At 35.1% G+C, this 24196-nt stretch overlaps 2 protein-coding genes and 1 pseudogene across 2 annotated transcripts; 2 read left to right on the forward strand and 1 right to left on the reverse strand.

Moving 5' to 3' along the window:
• Nucleotides 1–1525: 1525 nt before the first annotated feature.
• On the forward strand, nt 1526–3995 carry LOC147283914 (uncharacterized; annotated as a pseudogene).
• A 6453-nt stretch (nt 3996–10448) lies between these two features.
• LOC147283915 (sorbin/SH3 domain protein) lies at nt 10449–14325 on the forward strand. The gene is made up of 3 exons (XM_086243757.1): nt 10449–10632; nt 11888–12127; nt 13965–14325. Exons 1-3 carry the CDS (start codon nt 10615–10617, stop codon nt 14010–14012), a joined length of 306 nt encoding a protein of 101 aa, XP_086099883.1. The 5' UTR covers nt 10449–10614; the 3' UTR covers nt 14013–14325.
• A 1560-nt stretch (nt 14326–15885) lies between these two features.
• LOC147283916 (GTP-binding protein-like protein) lies at nt 15886–23802 on the reverse strand. The gene is made up of 10 exons (XM_086243638.1): nt 23595–23802; nt 22785–22838; nt 22514–22687; nt 21079–21150; nt 20133–20192; nt 19028–19137; nt 18219–18518; nt 17427–17618; nt 16492–16543; nt 15886–16365 (listed from the first exon to the last, which is right to left on the reverse strand). Exons 1-10 carry the CDS (start codon nt 23634–23636, stop codon nt 16315–16317), a joined length of 1107 nt encoding a protein of 368 aa, XP_086099764.1. The 5' UTR covers nt 23637–23802; the 3' UTR covers nt 15886–16314.
• Nucleotides 23803–24196: the final 394 nt, after the last annotated feature.

The raw sequence follows: 24196 nt of genomic DNA on the forward strand, positions 1-24196 counted from the left end.
AACCAACATGAGTAATCTCATGAAATGCAAATGCATGTTTAATTAAATAACAATGCAAGCATACCTTTTTCTCCATGACATTGCAAACATGTCAAAGTTTATAGACAATGGATTTATCCCCTAATTTGTAAAGTTAATTACCTCTATCCCTCATATCTTATTAAAAAGTAAAATCTAGATAGTGAGATGTCTTTTCATTAAAGTAAATAAAACCATTTACTTCCCCTCTAGCATATTATTAATTAGGCAAATTAAAGTCATCAACATGCATCTCAAATTCAATTTATTCTCGATTTCGAAAGTAACTCAAATAACTAATATACCATTAACCAATAAATCACACTTTCCTTTAAAAGTTAATTACCTAATTCAAAACAAGCATGGCAGCCAAGGAACAAGTAAAAACATCTAAGACAAATAAAAGATCCATTTAATCCGAGACAAGCATTCCAAGAAACAATCACTTCCATCAAATTAACTAGCAATTAAATCATATTGAAACATAGAGTTAAGAAAGGACTAGCTCCCCATACCTCAATTGAAGCTTCTTGTCTTTGTGCTGATCCACCAAACTGAAAATCAATCCCAAAACACAAAGGAATCATATTTCACATTCTAAGACTCAATTGGGATTTTCTAGGGTTTTGATGTCGTATTAGCTAAGTTAAGTGGCATCCGAGACCTCTAACCTATAAATAACCATCATATGACCTCAAACAAGTTCTAAATCATGTATGCAAGCATAATTGAAAGCTTAAAAATCAACACATAAGCCATGGCAGAAAAGAGGTATGTTGTAGCCTAGTTTTTGTTAAAAAAACATGGGGTTTTGACAATCCAAATTCTATTCCAGAAGTAAATGAACTGCCTCATACTCATAGATCAATCCCAAGAATGATTTGTAACTTGTGTGAACCAAAAATTTAGACCAAAAAGCCTTAATGTAAAAAATGGCAGTTTTGAGGCAAAATGGTTTCTTTAAAAACTCAAATGGGTAGCACCTACTCATTGAATTTTATAAAATCACACAAAAATAATTTGAACGAAATTTTTCACAGGCAATTAGAAGACATACTAATACTCATGCACAAAACTTTTCAAAGCAATTAGAGTTGTACAAGTATGGTTTTCGAAAGCCCAAAGTTCACGCTAGAAATCTGATTTTTGCTGCATAATTACATTTCACGTGATGAAAAATGTCATTTTTGGGTTTGAGGCACCAAATCAAGTAAAACCAATTAGGAAAAGTCCAAAATCAGTCTTACAATCTACTGTGATGATTTCAAATCAAGTCTCTAAGTAAAACAAAATTCGAGCATGCAAACCTTAAGAATTTTCTTTGAAAAAACTATAAAAAATAGACATATTTTTAGGTAAACTTTAAAAATGCATAACTCACTCAATATAAATAGAATTTGCATGATTCTTGGCTTGAACGAAAGGTGTATATGTCTAGTTTTATGTACAAAATAGTTTTGCAAGATTTTATCTCGATTGGTACAAAAATCAATTTTAAGGTTAGAATATGCGAAAATTGCCAAACAAGGTTAGGTTGTGAGACTATTGGATTTTTTTTTTGATGCACTTAACCCTATCCATTCAATAAGGTTACAAGGTATTGAAAATCAAACTTAGAAGGTAGGGCGAGGGTTCTTATCAATTCTTGTTGAGTTTTCCAAAAAACAATGCAGGTTGAATTTTCTTCTTCCTCTTCTCGGGTTGGCCTTCCTCTTTGGCCTTCCTCTTCGTCTTCTCTTGTTCTCTCTCTTTCTCTAACTCTTTCTCTCTATCTAAACTCAAAAATTTTGTGGGGAGGGTTGGTCTGAATAGGAGTTGGTTTTATAAAAGGGTTCTTGTGTGTATTGGAGGGAAAACTGAATAGACATTTCATTTCTTAAGTAAGAGAGGTTTATGAAAAGACTTTGGGCTGTTTGTCAAGACTTTTTGTTTCCCAAGAGGCTTCTAATAGGCTGACCAATCCCTTAGAACCTTTTTAATTGAGTGTTTAGTCTAAGTCTCTATGCTAAACAGTCCATTCACAATCAAAGGCTTCTATTTAACCCTAGTCAATTAATTAAAAACCATCATGACCTTTTATTTAGTTTCTCTTTCCTCTTGGCAAAAAATACACACTAAGTCCAGCCCTAGTCATGACCTTCATGCCATGCAATAGCCATCATTTTAATCTTTTGCCCAAGTAATCTAGGTTTCTAGCCCTAGTGGTCTAGATTGGTTAAAGAAAATAGAGTTTTAAAGTCAACTTTGCAATCCTTGATATTTCTAGTTGTCAAATCCTATTTCTAAACAAATATATGTCATAAACACATATTTGTACAAGCAAGAGTGTGTGTGTGATCCGAAATGATCATTTAAGTATTCAAACAATCAATAAAAATATGTTATTTAAAATAATTGCCTTAAAACAATTTTTGGATGAAATAAAACATACAAGCTCTTGGCATTCCTTTGAAATTCGAAATTACCAAATTTGTGAATAAAGTCATGCTCATAATCCAATTATCCAAACATAAGCAATTAAGTCCAAGTGTTGTGCACAAGTGGTCATTTTAGTTAATTTAGGCAAGTATAAGTGTGCATATGCCTTAAATCCGAAATCACCATAAACATGTGAAAATGTACATATGGTTCAAGCAAGTGACATAATTTTAAATAAAGCATTTAGATAAATGTAAATCCATAAACTTGTCAATGTGGAATAAATCTACATTTGTGTTCAAAGAAGTAACAATTAATTCTAACTAATTTCAATTAGCTTAGTAACACCCTTAACCCAAAATCAATAAAATTTGGAGTGTTACAAGTTGCACTTCCTATATGTATTAGAGAAGTTTCACTCTCTGCTTATGATGAATATAGAATTACTTTTCTTCTTTGTGGATGTAGGCATTGGAACCACGTTAAATTAGTTCTCTCTTATTGTCTCTTTTTCTTCACATGGTATCAGAGTAGGATTCTATGTAATCAAAGCTACTGAAACTTTAGGTTTACTTCTGGTATTTTATCTCAATGAGGGATGAACAAGAGAAAGCTTCAGCTGCTGCCTCTTCCATTTCTTTAGAGTCAAGAGCCTAATCCAAATCTACGACTCTGTTCGGTACTCCTAAACAGATTTAATTATATTCCTTGGTCAAGAGTTGTCACCTTAGCTCTTGGAGGAAGATCCAAACTTGGTTTTATCAATGGAAAGACTCCTGCACCTGATCCTGACGACCCAAAGTTTAATGGTTGGCTTTGTAAGGATCAATTGGTCATGTCTTGGATTTTAAATTCCTTGGAGCCTCAAGTTGCTGAGATTTTCAGTTATTCAGAATCTTCTCACCATCTATGGGAATCCATCAAAGAAATGTATGGACACCAGAATAATGCTGCTCGAATTTTTCAATTACAAAAGGATATCGCAAGCATTAGTCAAGAGGGAAAATCGTTTGTTTAGCATTTGGGAAAGCTGGAGAGCATGTGGAATGAACTTGCTCTTTATAAGCATCACACCATATACCAACATTCTCTTGAAAAAGGCAGAAGAGGATAAGATATTTCAGCTGCTAGCTAGCCTTGATCCAGAATATGAAGACTTTCGCAGTCACATCCTTATGAGTGTTGAACTACCAACATTTTCTAACGTTTACACCACAATTCAACGTGAAAAAATAAGAACGAAAGTCATGAATCCTCGAGCTAAATCCTTATCTCAAGTTCCTAAATCACATGCCTTTGTGGTTAATAAAAGGAAATCAGAAAATAAGAATTTCAAAGGGAAGAAAAATAATCCAGTTACATGTGAGCATTATGGACAACCCTGTCACACCAAAGATAAATGTTGGATTCTTCATCCACATTTAAAACCAAAATTCGAGAAAGATAACAAGAATGCACAAGCAGCTGCTGCCACCCAAGTTATCTCCACTAGAGCTTCCACAGACTTTATTTCTTCAAACTCTTCTGCCTTAATCAGCCAACTTACTCAATTACTTTAGTAGCTTGGTACATTAGAAAATTCATCTCTTGAGCTTCATCTACCTCACTTGTCTCAGGTATTTTTCATGCCTTTATGTCTGCTTTTCCTTTTAGCTCATTGTCAGATTTATAGGTTGTGGATTCCGGTGCAATAGACCACATGACAAACAATAAAAAATGTCTTCAAAAGTTAACTATACAGCTCTTTATGTTCCTTTCTTTCCTATTCAACTTTTATCTATAGGAAGATTAACGAACTCTTTAAACTGTGAAGCAATTTTCTCCCCTCATTCTGTGGTATTTCAGGATCGAATCACCAAGAAGAAGATTGGTGAAAGAGTCTATTCTAATGGCATGTATGTCTTAAATCAACCTCTGAACAAATCAAGAGTTTTCCAAGTCAGCTCCTCCAAAAAATGGTCTTTTGTGGCATCAACGTTTGGGTCATTCGTCAGACCAACTTCTATCATGCTTGCTTTCTTCTTTTGCTCATAATTCTAAAGATTGTTAAGTTTATCACTTATCTAAGCAAACTCGTCTGCCTTTTGTTCCATCATTGTCTAAGGTTGAAAAATCATTTGAATTTGTTCACTCAGATGTATGAGTAGGGGTCGGCAATGGGCCGGGCCGGGCTCGGGCTTGAATTATAGAAGCCCAATAGGGCTTTCGGGCCAAGCTGGGTCGGGCTTAGGCTTTAATACACAAGCCCAAGGCCCGCCCATCGGGCTTTGGCTTGCGAGCTTGAAGGGCCAGGCCGGGCTAGGCCCGAACAGGCGACCCAAATGGGCCCAAAGCCTATTTAGACACATATATATCTTCAAAAAAAAATATAGGATTTTTGGCTATGTTGTGATTTGAACATGAGACCTCACATAGCAAGTTTCAACTCTCAATCAACTGAGCTGACTAGTTTATTTGTTAAGTTTGCGAATCATAACATATTTAATAGCTCTTTCGTTTGTTTACTTCAATAAATTATTAATATGCTTATTAAGTTATTATATAATACTATTATGTTAGTAATAGTGTAATACCATAAATAATAAACTTTTAAAATTATATACAACATTACAACAATAATAAAATATAAATGTACATATGTTTTATTATATATTTTATTACATATTTTTATAAACAAACGATGCAATTGTGTTGTCAACAATCCAAACCGTTCAAATTTTAGTTCATCACTCAAAGATAATTCGTGCAAAAAATTAGCTCAATCGGAGATGTAAAAGTGACATAATGGTGGTCGAATTAATGAACGATCGTGGTTTTTCTAATGATGATCGAATGGGTAGATGAATTTCGATTTAGCCGATTTTTTGTATGGATGATCTTTGACTATGAAAATGAACTGCTTAGATTGTTAAAATCACGTTGTGTTCTTCATAATTATGGAAACAAAAAGGTTTCAACGGGAAAGTTATTAGAATTATACTCTTTAAGTGTATTTATATGTAGAAGCTCACATATCGATCGTGTTTTCAACGATCCGAACCGTTCAAGTTTTAGTTCCCTACACAAAGAGAATTCTTGCAAAAAATTAGCTTAATCGAAGATGTAAAAGTAACGTAACAGTGGTCGAATTAATGAACGATCGTGGTTTTTCTAATGATAATCGAATGGGTAGATGAATTCCGATTTAGTCGATTTTTTGTAAAGATGATCTTTGACTATGAAAATAGAAAATGAACGGTTCAGATTGTTGAATTAATGAATTGACGATCGTGGTTTAATAACTTTAATTATAAAAGTTGTATACACACATATACATTTATGTTTATTATACTTGTAATGTTGTATATAATTTTAAAAGTTTATTACTTTATTATTTATGGTATTACATAGTTTACACTATTAGTATTTACTAACATTACAGTATTATATAATAACTTAATAAGCATATTAATAATTTATTATGGTAAACAAACGAAAAACCTATTAAATATGTTATGATTCCCAAATTGGGCTTTGGGTCGGGCTTTGGGAGGGCCAAAACGGGCCGGGCTTCGGTTGGCCCATGGGCTTCAAGGGGATGGCCCAAGCCCAACCCAAGAGACTTTCGGGCCGGGCCGAGCTGGCCCAAATTTCGGGCCAAATCGGGCTTCGGGCCTAATGGGCCGGGTGGACTTCGGGCCTTGGGCTTTTTGGTGAGGCCTATGTATGAGTCCAACTCCTTTAGAATCCTATGATGGTTTTAAATATTTTGTTACATTTGTTGATGATTTCTCGCGTTTTACATGGTTGTACTTGTTGAAATCAAAAAGTGAAGTTGTTCCTTGTTTCAAAGATTTCCACAGATGATTTTGAACCAATTCAATTCTCAAATCAAAGTACTTCGTTCTGATAATGGTACAGAGTTTATGATAAGTTCTCATTCTAATTTCTTGAATGACCGTGGCATCATACATCAAACAAGTTGTGTCGGTACCCCTCAACAAAATGGAGTTGCAGAGAGAAAGAATCGTGATCTTCTTGAAAAAACCAAATCTCTCATGTTTCAAATGAATGTTCCGAAAAAGTTCTGGTCTCATGGAGTTCTTACTGCAACATATCTGATAAATAGACTTTCCAGTCGTGTTCTTGGGTTCAAATCACCCCTTGAGATCATTAAAAAACGAAGGATTGAACTCTCTCATTTGCGGGTGTTTGGATGTTTATGTTTTATTCATGTTCAATCTACACATCGAGATAAACTTGATCCACGAGCTGTAAGGTGTGTATTCCTTGGATACTCTTCAACACAAAAGGGGTATAAGTGCTACGATCCAAAAACAAGAAGAATGTTTATCTCTCGGGATGTTCATTTTGTTGAATCATAAGCTTTCTTTGAGAAACAATCTCAAGTTGAACTTCAGGGGGAGTACTTTTTTAATCAAGTTTCTTTCTAATTGTGGAAACAAGTGCCACATCTTTTAGTTCATCAAGAGTCAATCACAATGAAGTTACTGCAGAAAATCCTTCTTTGAAGGGTTCACAAGGAGTTCATAATGATGACAAATCCAGCAGAAATGTCGAGAATTCTTCCTCCATCATTGATTACAAATTGTCTTTCATTGATGCACCTCAAATATCATGCAGAGAAAGGTATCAGCCAGCTAAACTTAAAGACTATGTCACTTATTATACTTCTAGATATCCAATTCAAAATTATATATCCTATGACAAAGTATCTTGTTCACATTCTGCCTTTTTAAGTAGCATCTCAAAAATATCAGAACCATCATGTTTTCAAGAAGTCAACTCTTAATCAATTTGGAGGAATGCCATGAAGGAAGAGCTGCAAGCTCTTGATGAAAATCAAACTTGGACAATTGTCAAATTGCCAAAAGGAAAGAAACCAGTTGGTTGTAGATGAGTTTACAAAACCAAATTCAAAAGTGATGGCTTAATAGAAAGGCATAAAGCAATGTTAGTGGCCAAAGGATTTACTCAGGCCTATGGGGTTGATTACAAAGAAACGTTTGCTCCAATTGCAAAGATGAACACAATTTGAGTTCTTTTGTCTATTGAGGTAAATTATGATTGGCCATTATACCAAATGGATGTCAAAAATGCTTTCTTGCATGGAGATTTAGAAGAAGAAGTCTACATGAGCTGACATCCGAGACATCCTCAAGAAAATCAAGAAGGCATGGTCTGCAAATTAAACAAAGCCCTTTTATGGCCTCAAACAATCTCCAAGGACATAGCATGCAAAACTCAGCTCAGTCCTAGAAAGATGATTCCTCTTTGTTTGTTAAAGATGGATCATTTGGAAAACTTGTTGTCCTAATATATGTTGATGATATCATCATCAAAGGGAGTAACACAGATGAAATCAGTAAGCTAAAGTCTTTTCTCTCTAAAAGTTAAGGATTTGGGCAAATTGAAATATTTTCTGGGAATAGAGATTGCCTCTTCAAAAAGGGGATTATGGCTCAATCAAAGGAAGTATGTGCTAGACTTTCTTCAAGAAACAAGAATGCTTGGTGCCAAACTTGTTGGTAATCCAGTTAGTAGCAAGTGTAAACTTGGCTTGGATGGTGAGTGACTATCAGATGTTGGTCACTATCAAAGGCTAGTTGGGAGGTTTAACTAACTCACTATCATTCGTCCAGATATCACTTATGCTATTGGCCTAGTGAGTCAATTTATGCATGCTCCAAGGTCTAGTCATTTAACAGCAGTAAAAAAAATTCTACGGTATTTGAAAGGCTCTTTGGGTCGAGGTATTTTAATGAAAAAGAATTGCCATAACCTGATTGTTGGATATAGTGATGCTGATTGGGAAAGAAGTCAAATTGATAGAAAATCAACCACTGGATATTGTACATTTGTTGGAGGAAATTTAGTCACTTGGAAGATTAAGAAACAGAATGTAGTTGCTCGATCAAGTGCTAAAGTGGAGTATAGGGCAATGGCTTCTAAAACCAGTGAGTTGATTTGGTTGCAATTTTTGATTAAAGACTTGGGATTTAGCACTTCACAACCCATGGATTTATTCTGTGTTCCATGAAAGGACCAAGCATATTGAAGTCGACTGCCACTTTGTTCGCGAAAAATTCAATCCAATATCATTCAAATTGTATTTGTTAGAAGTGGTAAGCAGCTAGCTGACATCTTCACCAAAGGCATGACCTCAATCCAATTTCAAGGCATCTTGTCCAAGCTTGGCTCCATTAACATTCTCGCCTAAGCTTGAGGGGGAATGTTGGAATAACTAAAGAATAATTAGCGTCCCAAGTGTATTTACTGCTAGGTAGTTGGCTGATTGGGGTAATTTGTCTTGGGTAGTTCATAAGGCTTTCTTGGTACCAGATGTTAGCATTTATTTGTTAGTTGGCCGGTAGCTGCACTTCCTATATGTATTAGAGAAGTTTCATTCTTTGCTTATGATGAATAGAGAATTACTTTTCTTCTCTGTGGATGTAGGCATTTGAACCACGTTAAATTAGTTCTCTCTTCTTGTCTCTTTTTCTTCATAGACTTTCAAGGTAATTCAATTCTTCACCAATCATAAACTCATCTTCTCTTCTCTAAACATCAATCTCTCTCCTCCTCATTCAGCTGCAAGTTCACATAGAATATCCAATTCTCTTTCACCCAACATAGAAATGACGCATCCAAACAAAAATAGAAAGCTAAGAAAAAGCTTACTCACTTGCTCAACTCTCACTCTTGCATTTGAATCATTTGGCCAAAATAGGGGTGGGCATCCGATCTGTTGTAGAGGCCAGCAACCTTGCCAACCTCCAAATCGATGGATGCTAAGAGAGAAGAAAAAGAGAAATGGTGAGAGGAGAGAGAAGGAAGGAGAAAGAGGGAGAGAGAAAGGAGGTCAGCAACAAATAGGCTTGCAATCAGAAAATGAGTGGCTAGTTTGATTTTTTATTTTTTATTTTTTGTGTAATGAAGGTGTTTTAATAAATTTAAGGGTGTATAATGACTAATGAGAAATTACATAAATTGAAAAGAAAAACATATAATGATTCTAAAGTCCACTTTTGGACTCTTAATGATAACTAAACTCACCTAAAATGTTGCAATGTCAAATAGGTCCATTTTGTGACAAATAAGCTCACGTTTTAAATTTCTTTCGTGTTTTTTTGCGCCAAAAGCTCAGTGAGGTTTTTTTTTTTTTTTGAAAACTAGACAAATTGACACTGTCTAACAGTGGCAATTAATGAGTCATTTTTATGCTATAACACAGGTGGATGTGACTTTATAAGCTTGAATTGTGTGTTTTATATTGATTTCATTAGTTTTTAACATGTTTATGTAAGAAAAGGCATAACGTATATCAAGAAGTATCAATATCATTTTTATGCAGCTTTAAATAATAATTATTACCGTCTGACATTGGCAATTTCTGAGCACTCGGTGTGTTTCTGTCGCGTGCATTTCATTAAAATGGACCAGGTTGGAATTTTTTTGTAGTAAGTGGGCTGCCTTTTTTTGTGAATCGGATTTTTAAAAAGAACTCTAAGAAAAATAAGTGTGAAGTGAAAAAAGGATGTATAGAGAAAAAATGGTGTGCATATAGCAACCCTCAAGAGAAAATATAAAAGGAGTGCATGATTACTTTATAAGAGTGGAAATAGCACCTTCCATAATAAAATATCTTTTTCCCCTCCAAATTTCCAAGAAATAAGAAACACTCCTATGAGTCTACGACATGAGTATTGCATTTTTAGGAAAAAAGAGAAGGGAAAAGGCATCAAGCATGTACAGTACATAAAGACGATGCGTCGTCGTTTTGTTAACTGTCCGCTCAGATTCTCTGATTAAAAAGTATCATTGCACAGCTAAGCGAAAGTAAAAGCCAGACAAAAGACATAATAACAACGTAAGAAAAGCGTGTCATGGTTTTTCAGTCCAAAAGAAAAAAGCGTGTCATGCGAGTAGCATTTCTGTAATTACCCAAAAAGAAGAGGGCTATTATCGTAAATTAAATTGCGTATATACTTCCAACTTGTCTGTCCTGCTGTCCCGGTGCTGTAAGTTTGATACGAACACAACTCAAACACACCACTTTCCTTCCCTCTCACCAAAGCTCTCAAAGTCAAAACCTTTTCTCTTGCATTTATTTATTTATTTTTTACAACAATCAAGGCTTACAAGTTTCTTTGAGGATCTGAGGCCAGTCTTTATCTCATGGAGGATCGAAAGGAGGTGATTCTCTCTTTCTCTTTGTATTGGGTTGTGGTTGTTTTGTTGTTTGGTTGCTGGGAAAGCTGAGAAAAATTAAGGAAATAAAGGTGTGTGTGTTCTGTTGTGTATTTGTGTTGTTTTGGTTGCAAAAGGAGAAAGAAAGAAACCCAAGTGAGCAGCTTTCTTGAATTATGTAAATAGCTCTGTTGGACTCACTACTCAGGAACAAGTGTGGATTTCATATTCTTTTTGTACAGAGTATCATTTGTTTTCCTGCGTTTTCTGGGCAACCAAACGGAGCACAAACTGGGTTTTGGACTTTCTTTTTTGTGGTGTGAACACTGTTTATTATGTTGATTAGCTTGAAATTTCTGAGAATTTTAGATCTTGACGTGGTTTTATTATTCCATTTTCCTTATTCTTATTGCTCTTAAGTTTGGTATGAAAAGCTACAGTTGTTTTGGTTTGAGTTTGGACCTTTGTTGAAACTTGAAACATTCATGGAAGTAATGGTTCACGTTTTCAAGGCTCAGAAACAGTCAAAGTTTTCTCCTTTTTTATATAATTGGACGGGTTTTAATTTCAATGGTTGTCGCAATCAGCTTAAGCCCTTTTTGATATAATTGAACAACATAATTTGACAATGTTTAAAGATTAACGAATGTTATTAGAACTGAAAGTCAGGGATTTTGTTTTCAAAGTTCGAATCTATAAACTGGCCATACCAATCAAGGTACTTTCTTTAGTCTTTGCCACATGAGCCAAAGTCCTAGAACTTTGTTTCTTGGCTGTGTTGGACTTCCACAACAGAGATGTGCAATTATTTATTACAGGAACTTCAATAAATTTGAATGAGCGGTTGGAAGATTAAAATGACTATTTAATGAGTGTTCATTTCATGGCTCTTATTATAACTTTGCTTTGAACCTACATACTATTTAAACCTTTTTCACCTGAGTCCATGTGGGTTTCTATATATTGATTGAGTGTTTATTTCATTCATGTTTTCTTAACCAACACAGACTTGGCTTTGTGGCTTTTGAAGTTACTAATTGGTCCTTTGGAATAGGTTGTGACTTCAATTATTGTTAGTAATGTACTAATGTTAGATAGATTATACTCACAGAAGTAAATGTGGTATGAATAGTTTTATTCTATCTTAAATGTTTAAAGCTCATTGAAAATTGAAGAAGCATATTGTAATTTGGAATGTTGATTCTTTTAATGTAGTCAATTGCAATTATTTATTCTAATTACCTTTTTTTTTTTAATGCAGAAAAATGCCCCATGGTTATCAGTGCCCCAATTTGGGGACTGGGATCAGAAGGGCCAAGTGCCAGACTACTCCCTTGATTTCTCAAAAATAAGGGAAATGAGGAAGCAAAACAAGAGAGATGTGTCCAGAGCAAGTCTTGGAAATGAAGAGGAGCTCATTGCCTCAAACACTGCTAATGTGGATGCTGCCCACAATGACCACCACCACCCTCATTACCATCAGAGCCCCCACTCCCCAACTGTAAGATTCCTTGCCTTTCTTTGCAGTGCTAGTTTGATGTGATAAGAAGAATACAACTATACAAGTAGTAGTTGGTCTAGTTATAAATTTGGAGAGAGAGAGAGAGAGAGAGAGAGAGAGAGAGAGAGAGAGAGAGAGAGAGAGAGAGAATCTTCCGTTTGAAAATAAATAAATGGAGAGAGAGAGAGTAGCTTTATGAACAATATTTATGATGTTGGCATGCATGTGGTGCACTGGTAGGATGGTGGGGAATACCCTTAATTAAACCTGCGGAGTCCACAATGTAGGTGAGTGGGTAGCAAGTAGCAACTATCTAACATATTATAATTTTTTTTTTTTGTATTTGGTAAGCAAGTTAAGGGACACTGCATGGACTTGTATTGGGATAGCTTTTGATAGAATCCAATCAACGTAATTGTGACAGTGGGTTACAAGTAGCTTGACTGTTGATTCAATCTGTTTTTATGAAGAAACATTTACTTTGTGGTTATAAGATTTAAGAAGAAGCATGAAAGACCTGATTTGGTCAAAGGTTTTTATCCATTTATTACCAAATATGTGGGTCACTTTTATGACTATTTTTTCAATTGAATATAGCCTTTGTGCTAAGCATGTTTTGCTATCATTTATGATTTCATTGTCACTTCAAAAATAATTTATCAAAATTCATCCAAAACTTCATGCTCAAAAGATTATTTGATTTTTCTATAAAGCCAATGAGGATTACTTGGAAAAGGTTTTTCTTCATTTTTTTTTTCTGGGGGTTCTAATACAGTGTAGATATCATCTAAGATTATGGACCAGCTAGGTCTATTGACCAAATCCCATCATAAAAAATGAAAAATGTCTTTTTGGGTTTGATATAGTCACTTGGGACAAAATTTTAATATCCAGGAAATTGCTGCGAGAAACCCATTATGGTGGGCATCATAGAGCTGTGCTCAGTGCTCAATGTTTATTGAAAGAAGCATCAAATTTGCATACAGAAATAGTTTGGAATGTTCCTGTGTATATATATTAAGGTTAATTACTCAAGTCTATAAGTGGTTGCACATGCTTGAGATGTTCTAGGCCAAAAAATAATAGGTCAATGAGTCATTGACGGTCCGTAGAATGTACAGTTCAATTAAAGAAAGAGAAAAGAAAGATATTCTCTGTGTGTGTGTGTGTTAGTATAAGAATTTAATGAGTGATCCTAGATATCACCACGCAAGTCCAAGTGGTGCACATGCACCGGCTGTTTTAGGCCATAAAATATAATATAGGCTGATAATGGTGTAGATTTTGTATTCTTCTGCCAATTAAAGGAGATATTTATTTTTGGGGAAATACTAATATAATGTTTCTGTTCCTTTTTATAATCCTAATGGAACCTTTCTTCTGGCACCCATGTAGATAACAGTTTGACTGTCCCTATCCATGTCACTTTAGATCATTTTTCTAAACAATAGGGATAAAGTCATATTAGTTATTGTGATAATTATGGTAAACTTTATAGGCCCTAGTTTTCTCACTTCTTGAAATGTGCTAGTGATCTTAAGCATAAAATAGAAGATATTATCTAAATTTCCTTATGATGGTAAATCTCAAACGTGATTATAAATTGGAGAAAAAAATTTGTATGTCGATGCAATGTGTCGGGCTCTCATTGAAAAAGAATGAGACTCGCAAATAGTAGCAGGTTTAATACAGACTATTTCGAGAACCTGACACAATGCGCTCGACATATAGTTCCTTTTTCACACCACACAAACAGCTTATTGTTGAAAAATTCATTTTTTGATTTGGCCATACTATATTTTTCCTTATATTAATTAATTTGTTTTTGGAAAAACAGACTCGACGGAGCATTTTCAGCTACTTCAACTGTTGTGTGAAAGCCTGATAATCAAGTTGACTCGGGATTGGGAGATTACCTTACCTCCTTGGCCTTGTAGGTCTTCCATCGTTTTTACTTTTTAATGGGTTCTTTTTCACACCCTCACTGCTCATTTCAAATAGGATGGATAAATGATGTATTGCTGGATTTGGTGATTCTAGTGATTTTTCTGATTTTGCTTTGGTCATGTTTTTACTTTCTGCATGTATGCATATTTTGCCTTGGCCTCAAAACAAAACCTTGCACGGATGCTGCAAGATGCCTTGGTAAAGTTACTGCTGTGGTCTATGTATATTGTATTAAACAAATTAGCTTGAAATCTTGGCTTTATAAATTGGAAACTGTCCTGACCATTGAGAATAATTTTTAGAAATTATTCTTCTAGCATTCCCTAAGGATTGACGTGGCTGGCATGTAGGTATTTCTAAAATGAGAACTTACCTATCCCCCAAGCCATTTCACATGGCATCTCCCCCCCCTTCTTTCATTGACTCTCTCTCTTCTCACACTCTCTTTCTCTCATCTCCTATCTCTATCTCTCTTCAAGTGATGCCACATCACTACGATAAAAGCAAAAGTAAGTTTTTTCCTTCTAAATGAGGAGAAAACTATTTTCTTTCCCCACATTTCAGAAATACCTTCATACTACAAGTTGCTTTCATCCTAAAATGAATTAACTGAAACTATATTTATTCTTGCAAATTACAATCGTCTATGATACATTCGTTGCGAGTGTGATCGTTTGAGATGGATTGACTTAGAATTTGTTGAGCCGATTTCTAAGGCAGATTAAGATAAAGTAAAGAAGAGAGAGAGCACTGAAGAAACCAACGGGTTTTGGGAGAAAAATGAAATAGGGAAAGAGATGAAGAAGTCTGATAGTTCTAGAGAGAATAAAAGGGTACTTTTGGAAATTAAGTTTGTAAAGAAATATTTAAACAATTAAAATGAGGTGTAGGAGAAAACAGGAGTGCGAATATCAGCACTTTTCTTTTCTTTTTTTAAATTTTGTCAATCCCATTTTCAGTTGAAAAATAAAATAAGTTTCCTCTTCTTCTCCCCTATGGTTTAGGTCATGATATTACAGCACTGTTTTCGTTTTGTATGGTCACTCCTTTTCCCCTCAATATTGAACCAATCCATCATTCTAAATATGAACTGCATGTTGTGATCGTACCAAACCAATAAATTAAGAAGCTATAACAACTCATTCCTTGATCAAGAAGCTTCTTTAAGAATCCCTTGACCTACTAAACCACGACCTCTTTAGGCATGAAGTGTTGTGAAAAACCACCTTCTAGCCTTGTCTTAGATGTATTCTAGAGTTAGAATAATTAGCACACAATAGATAGCAGCAAAAGTAAACACAAAAACACCAAGATTTGTTCTCGAGGTTCGGCTAACTTTGCCTACGTCCCCGTGTGATCCTTTGAGAATCCCAGCTGCACTATGATTAGAAAAAGAGTTACAAGAGTGTTGAAATAACCCTAGAACTAACCCAACCCGCAGCCACTTCTTCTCTCTCCCTGATCACAAAACGCTCTCCCTGTTTCTGGTGCTTTTTCCAGCCTTTTCAAGCCTTGCAGCAGCCTATTTATAAGCTTATAGGCTGCTGCATACAATAGGTTACAGCTGGGAAATCCTTTTCCTAGTAGAATTAGGTAATAGGCCTAACTACTAATTCTAACCTTGTACACTTAGGAAAACTTAGAACTTCCTTCCTTAACTAGGAAGACCTTGCGCAAGCTTTTTAGCATTCCTAAGAAAGCTGTACTCAACTAGGAATTATCTAAAACAGCTACTTTCCTATTTTAATCAATTTCCAGAAATATTCCGGCGAGCCAAACACAACATTAAGATCGTATAGTAACATCCACAATTTAGTATAAGGACATGAAAAGTCCTAGTTTTGATTATAACCCCAAAAGCCTCGGAAATATGCAAGTGCGAGTTTAAATTCTTAAACACCAAGTTGTTGCTAACTCAAACGTCTTCCAATTAGTTTCCTTGGTACATGAAATCTCTCAATTTCGTAATAGATGATTTATTACTATCACAAACTAAGCAGTTCTTGATATGACCAAAAAATAGGTGAACCTCAAAATGGTGCCAAATTAGATTACTATCAAGCCAACTCAAGCTCTACCTACCCCTAAAACTAAAAAACCAGACAAGAGAGTGATGTAGGGTCTACAAAGTACAAACGATCTAGGGTAGGGTAGGGGAGAAAAGCCTTATCTCAAAAGCTTTAGTCTTGTAATGACATCTTGATACTAAAGGTTGTAAGAATTTCTGACTTCCCACCATATCACAACTTTTTGATAATCTGAACAACATCTTCATCTTCCAGCAGATGCTCCTGGTGTCAAAGCAACAAATATGCATTTTAATTAGCACATGAACATTCATTAACAGTAATAAACCAAGTACTAGCAAGCAGAAAAGCCAGAAAGATAAGCATGCTGAATCGAGATAAAAAGTCAACCTTGCCAACTCTTTGGGGCTTGTGCTTTGCGCTTGACCCCCAAACCAGAGCACTGCAACAAAAAGCTCAGAGTTATCTTTTATGAATAAATATGGGAAAACGAGCTCCAAAGGAACAATGAGCCATAATGCCAAATGAAAGAGTCCTCTGATACTAGTCTCAAAAACAGGAACCACTAGTACAGAACAAGGAATTCCCGCTAAAATGTATATCTTGTATAGTAGTGCGTCAGAAATGCAAGCCAATAGTGGAAGAACAGGCCACCTATGATCAAGCAATGCCATTGTCTAAAATTCTGAGGGCGTCGAAGGGTCATTGCCAATAACATTTGTAACATTTTGGATGTCTCAAAATTATGTCCAATAAAAGTCAAAAGACATTTAACTATACCCTCTATTATAATTTTTTTTCGGGTATAACTCTAATATAATATTTAATTAAAAATGAAAGAGGAAAATTTTGGACTACCATAATCTAAGGGTAAATATGTGATATTATATCAAAAGAATGAATACATTTAATGCAATTTCCCTAAGCCTTGGGATTTTTCAAATGCAGAAACCCGAAAAAAACAAGCATGGTCTTAGACTGCAATCTGGTACAATCTCCCTGATATTAATTTAGAATGGGAAAAATACTTTATGATAAGAAGAATGGGGAAAATATTACTAGACTGAATCTAACAAATAGAAGATTCATCAAGATGTTACCCATAACACCATTGAGTTGAAAATTCCCTTCAATGTCTACAAAATAGCCTAACACCATTGAGTTGAAACTTTCATGCAAACATGGAAGCCTATATCTACCTTAAAGCTCAACTTTTGCACAGACCTAAAATTCCTTTTCCCGTTGCCAGAGTACAAAAGTACATGTTATCATTTTCAAAAACTAAAAAATTTTGAAATTAAGAAAATTTACGAGAGGGTACTTACTACTTAAATTGTTTAATGAAATCCTTATGAATTCGTTCACAGAAATCCTCAACCGTCCTTGTCTTAGATGACAGGATCACAGGGTCTTCATAGTCTGGATTCATCCCTTTAGGTTTTGTATATATGCGAGTTAAATTAAGATACTCCCATATTTTCTCCAGCAAACCATCAAGGTTCCACTCCAGGTGAGCACTGCAGATCGGTCAATTACACAATTAAAGTTAAAAAAATACTAAACAGATGTTAGATATATGAACCAACCTAAACTATACAAGCAAATGGTGAAAAGTTATGAGAAACTAACAGCAGCATTTTATAACAAATAATGCCAAGGAAAAACAAACCGAAAGAATGATGCCTACACAATCCAAGTCCAATTGGATCAACGACTACAAGCTATATACTATTGATTTGAATTCGTAAAATGCCTTATTTCTTATGTCATGCTTTGTATAACAGCAGTATGTTTGAACACTGAGCCTAATGCTAAATTAAGCTATATTGAAAATTACAACTCTTCTTAATTTCTATATACTTCAATTACAATGTTTTAGAAAATTCTACATTTGATGCATTGTAGAGTTGTCAAACTTGGACACTAGGCCAATTCCTCTAGCAGGCTTTTGATCATTTTTAATTAGAGATTCCAACATATTATAGCTCTTACATAATATTGAGGTTTGGGATCTTGACGAAGTGGCAGAACATCCAAAAATTTCAAATACTCAAACCAGGCTCTGCAGCAATAATCCACCATGGAATTATAAATTTTGGTCATAAATAAAAACTTACCTGACTGGACAGTAGTGAGGAAGTTTATCCAAAATCTCAAGTTCCTCAAGTGTAATCTGATCAATCTTGTTCACAGCATAGATGCAAGGCATATATATCCTACTGCCTTCAATCACATCTATGAGGTCATCAGCAGTTGCATCAAACCTAAGAGTGATATCAGCATTGTGAATTCTGTATTCACTACAAATTGCCTTCACAGTATCAAGATCCAGATGTGTGTTGGTAACTGTTGAAGTGAAATTAATCCCACCCTTATCTTTCTTCCTGAAAGTCAGGTTAGGCGGTTCCTTGTTTAACCTGCTCAGAATAAGCATTTACCCAATTATATGAAGTACAAAATCTCTAAGAAGAGACTGAACGAGTAGAAGGGCTCTAGATACTGTGAAAAAGATATACACATACATACATTTTTGTAAGCATTTTCCTGTATTTGTGTGTGTGTGTGTGTACATGAACACTTGGATAAAATGTTTGTATGCAACTAAATGGATACTTTTCTTTTCCAAGTAACTCAAAGGCACGGTGTTACACAAAAAGAAATTAGGTGATGAAAATATTCAATTTTTTTTATACACAGAAATACCCCACCGAACCCTGCAATCTTTGGGAGGCAGGAAACACTAGCAAATAGCTAGATAGGTACCTTTGAGGAATCGAACCTCAGACCACGTGGGAATAAACCATGGGCCTGACCACTCAACTAAACCCTTGTTGGTGAAAATATTCAATATTTGGTAACAGAAAAGATGAACAAACAAAATCACAAACCTATACAGTCCAAAAGCAATGTTAACCAAATAGATTACCTTATGCCAAATCCCTCAAGCTCTTTTTCAATTAGACGTTTGTGAGTTATTGGCTTTATTGCATCAAGAACAATTAAAATGCAATTGCATGTCCTAGCAGTGCTGATAACCTGGGTGACAAGAAAGTTCAATAAGCAGGTCTAAAACCACATAAAGAACACCCATGCACAGAGACAAAACCAGGTGTAAAAAAATATATATATATATTTTCCGTATTCCAAACAATGTCTGTCATATCTCAAGCCTTCGTTAGTGTAACACATCAAACAAATCATATCAACACCATTCCCTCCAAGGGAAATATAACACAAGCATGCTTTACAACTGGAAAAGATGCACAAGATATAAAGATATTTTACAAAATATGTTAGTTAATATCTTCATAAACTACTAATATCATATTTACGCTACCCTATCAGTTCAAACAACCAAAACCTATATTTCTGGATGCCATATCAGTAAACTTACATGTGAAAAATGGCTTCACCAAAACCACTGGAAGAGTTGGAAATTAAGTAAGGAGACAATGTTAGCCATTTGTTTGTTCAGCAAGTTGTTTTTTTTTTTCTTTTTTTGGGTCCAGTTCTTCAGCAGTTGTTGGTTTATTCATCTAACCACAGATTGTATAATTTTGTTTTGCATGGACAACGAACCGCTAAGAAAACTAAGGGTCTGTTAAGCGGTAACACTTTTGTTCTTTTTTCTATTGTTTTTATTAAAGAGTGAGAGAGGAGTGGGAGAGGAGAAAGGGGTCAGTGAAGCGGGGAGAGATGAAGGAAAATACATAGGATGATGCTTAAGATAAATACTAAGAACTAGAAACAATTTAAGGGGGTTTTGGTTTTTAATTTTAATTATTTCTGCTCTCCCTACTGTCTGCCTTACTTCTCTCATCTATCTTCCCTCTCTCTCATTCCTCTCATCTCTCCCATTTATCTCTTTAAGTAAAAAAGTATAGACATAAAAAATAAACATTATCAAGTGGGTCCTAGGATTTAACAGCGGAATTTAGACACAATAAAAAAATGATTATAAGAAATAAGTGCATTGAAATAAATCACCAGCATGCAGGGTAGCTCAATGAAGAACATATATCACACATTACCTGTCTTCCTCTACCCTTCCCATCTTTAGCGCCCTCAATAATTCCAGGGAGATCCAACAACTGCAAATTAAATACCAAAATTGAGTGACGTGTTTTGGAAACACATCGTCCATAAAATCTTGGACAACCATTTTGAATAAAACTGGAAGATTGGGGGCATGTTTTGGTATAGTATAGATACTTAGAGATATCACCCAAATTTATATGCATACCACCATTTAATATATAGGAGTTCCAGAAAATGGTGGTTACCAACCTATAATGGTGAAAAAGGATATGAGGCACACCAATCATAAAGCATAAAACTGTAACAGCTCCCCTTTCGAAACAAATCTTAAGGATATGATGAAAATTACTGCTCAAAAGGTATATATGATAAAAAGGTGAATAATTAAAAGAAGAAAAGGTAACAAAATGCTACATAAACTGCACTAACTTGGCTAACAGCCACCCTAACGCGTCTAGGGAATAAAGATGGAAGAGGGGGGGGGGGGGGGGGGGGGGGGGTTTATTCAGAAAACATGTTTTTAGATTTTACCTGCCACAATGGTTCACCATTCACGAAACCTTTGTTTTATTTTATTCACTTTTCAAAAATAAAATACAAATACAAACACATTGAAAATTTGCACATTTATTTTCAATGTTGAAATCTCTTTTAACATTAGACAGTCAAAAAAAATATTAGAACTGATGAAAAAACAACAAACATGTTGTTGACTGTTAGACCATTAAAAACTATATTTATATAATTATATCTACACACGCACAGTTAGATGTATGAATGTACGTATTTATGTAGACACACAAAAATGAGATAAGAGAGAGTTATAAATATTGCCTCATTGGTTTCTCCTAGATTATATATCCAAATGGTAACAGGTAAAGAAATACTACAGATTAGACTAGGTTTTATCACCAGAACATAAATAGAGGATAATCCTACCTGAATTTTTGCACCACGATACACAATCACACCTGGGATGCAAGTTAAGGTAGTGAACTCATAGGAAGCTACCTGTAAACATACACATTACAAGGTCTTCAGTAGATCAAGAACAGTTTGAAAGGATATCATATATCTTAGTTGGCAACCCAACCCTATTCCAAGGGTGCACAATGAAGCAAAGAATAACAATAATAACATTAAGAAAGCTTTTAAGTTATATCACATACATATGCATGTTAGACGCAAACACAGGATAACTATACACAAACCAAATTAAAAGTTTAATCCCCCAATCCCAAATTAAAGTTGTTGAAACTTTTTTTCTGAAAAATCAGGCTTGGAAGTAAGCATATCTAAGAGTTAAATTGCTGGAATAAATTCAAAAGAGAGAAAACTACAGGGTTGGCTGCAAGGTTGGGCTGTGGATTGGAAAGTTGGCCCATGAAATATTTGGGTCCCCCACTAGGTGGAAATCCCCAAGCTGTGATCTTTTGGGAGTGAGGAAAGTGGAAATAGGATAGGAAAACACGTTTTTATCAAGAGAAGATAGGCCCACATAAATTCAGTCGGTTTTAAGAAGTGTACCAACATACTCTCTCTCTCTCCCACTCTTTAAATTCCAAAGAAAGTGACCAAAAGACTGGAAACACTCATCAGAGATTTTTTGTGGGAAGAGGTTGGACAAGGAAACAGAGATCATTTGATATGGTGGGAAGTTGTTTCTTCTTCCCGAGAAAAGGGTGGTTTGGTCATAGGCAAAGACAGCTCTTCTTTTGAAGTGGTCATGGAAGTTCCCTTTGGAGCGAGTCCCTTTGGCATGTTGTCATCAAAAGAAAATATGGGCAGCATGCTAATGTGCGGGACTCTAATATTGTAGTTAGAGGCTTGATTCAGGGTCCTTGGAAAGACATTTCGCAGGGTATCAATTCTTTCTATCCTTGTTTTGTTTCTAGTTCGTGGGGATTCACAGTAATGATTACATTTGAAAGAGGGTTTATCTCACTTATGTTCAATCAGTTTATGTGTGCACCTGAATTCCTCAATAAAGTAATCCATCTCCGTGAAGAAAATTCAGCTAAAGTTTCAAACTTTATATCAATTAAATGTCTTTTTTCATTTGTGGAATGAATTTCCCCAATAGATTAGATCTCTAGACCGAAAGCTACAGCTTCTAAAAACCAAAGTTTTTAAATCAGGCCTCGAATATGCAAAAGTAGAATATCTGGTCATGGGGAAACCAGGTAAAGAATCCCAGCAGATTGCATAGGAAGTAGAAGTTCAATTCGACCCAATATTAGACCACGCCAATGCAGTTAAGCATAATAATCAATCTCAATCAAACTCTATATGCTTCCATGCTCAACATGCAAATGCAAATTATTTTCCACACACAGATTTTTGTGTACAGTGAGATAAATCAACAGTTCTCTACCTCTGAAAAAGTCCCAGTTAATTTATTCAGCAGTGTAGATTTCCCAACTGAAGGGAACCCCACCAAACCAACTCTTGCATCTCCGCTTTTAGTAACATCAAAACCTTCACCAGCACCACCACCGCCTTTTGATGGAGGCTCAAGTAGGTCTCTCCTTAACTTTGCAAGTTTAGCCTAGCAACAAACGATCAACGACATCTGAATCACTTCTGTCAAAGCATATAACCATAGAGCGCACTTTAATGACAAACATAACAGTGAAAATATTCACCTTGAGCAAGCCCAAGTGATGGGCAGTAGCCTTGTTCTTTTGAGTCCTAGCCATCTGCAATTAAGAAAAAAAAATTAATATTACTACTCAAAGAAATCTAAAATATCCAGAAGCAGCAAGTCCAAAACAATAGACGAAATTCAACAGTTGATTGAGAAGTAATACATCAAAATCAACAAAAACTTGACAGATATTCAATAAATCAAACTTGAACTGTTAAATGCATTATACAATCATGTAGGTCACAAAACCAAAACAAATAAATAAAATTTTGTTTCCTAAAACATTTTATCACCAAAATTAAAAATCAGCAGAGGCTATTACTCTTAATTTAAAAGTCTAAATTTTCAATGATAAACACAAGCCATACTCAAAATTTGAATTTTTTGTTCTTTTGTTTTCCTTGATTGGAGTTGAGTTGATACAGATTACAGACCATTTTTGACTGCTGTGCTAGAGATTTACAGAATCCAAATGAGCCTAAGAAAAACCATTGCTTCACCTAGTCTGCAAATTTTCTGTTCACCTTTTTTATTTTACTTTTCATTTGAAATTTTATTCTTAATTATGGAGAACTAAAAACATTATACACCAACTCCAATGAAGCCACATAGACTCGAAACTGCATAAAAGGGATTTTTAAAAACCTATTAAATCCCTAAGCATCTAACAAATGATAAGTCTCGAAAGTTTTTTAAGTTTTCTCTCACTTTCTTTCATTTTTCACTGACCAAACGAAGCATAAAGAAAGTTCTAGGGTTTCTCATTCGCAGAGAAAGTACAAGAGAGATTGCGGGACAGGAAAAGTACCTCATCTTCAATGTCCTTGATTTTCTGCATCAAAGTCGCCATTGTTGAAGCAGATTACCTCGGAGAGAGAGAGAGAGAGAGAGAGAGAGAGAGGAGTCTTAAATGGAGGTGTACGGAGGATTGTGATCGTCGAGTGATGATATTGCTGAAGTGTGATGTCTATGAGAGAGAGAGCGAGGAGAAGAAGAAGAAGGTACAGAAAGAAATGGGGGGGTTTTACTTTAAGCAATAGAGCCTAGAGGGTTAAAACGGGTTGGGCCTTGAGTCTATTTTTGTTTGAGGCTTTGGCTATCTAAATTATTTTTTAATACTTTACCATTCCTTCATAATTTTATTCAGGTGTCGACGTCCGCTTGAACATTGATCCTCTTATGTGTAAGCCTTCAAAGGATGTCATACTAGGGTTTTTGAGAATTATTAATTGTATGTTTGAGCAAATAATTTTATGTTTATTTTGCTTATATTTTCATAGTGTTTGATGATTCAGATGGTGTTGAAGGTTGGAAAATTAGCTAAGAAACCACTTCAAATTATGTAGGATAAAAAGATGGGGTGATCTTCTATTTGGGAACGATATGTATTTTGTAGAAGTGGTATGTATT

Source organism: Dryas octopetala, chromosome 5, assembly GCF_963921425.1.
Source record: "Dryas octopetala chromosome 5, drDryOcto1.1, whole genome shotgun sequence".
NCBI lineage: Eukaryota > Viridiplantae > Streptophyta > Magnoliopsida > Rosales > Rosaceae > Dryas > Dryas octopetala.

Coding starts and splice junctions, on each gene's coding strand:
- LOC147283915 (XM_086243757.1), top strand. Junction 12,128..13,964: donor AGAGCCCCCACTCCCCAACT/GTAAGATTCCTT, acceptor TTGGAAAAACAG/ACTCGACGGAGCATTTTCAG.
- LOC147283916 (XM_086243638.1), bottom strand. CDS start 23,636: ATGGCGACTTTGATGCAGAAAATCAAGGACATTGAAGATGAG. Junction 17,619..18,218: donor CCTCACTACTGTCCAGTCAG/GTAAGTTTTTAT, acceptor ACCGATCTGCAG/TGCTCACCTGGAGTGGAACC. Junction 16,366..16,491: donor AGCCCCAAAGAGTTGGCAAG/GTTGACTTTTTA, acceptor CTTTGACACCAG/GAGCATCTGCTGGAAGATGA.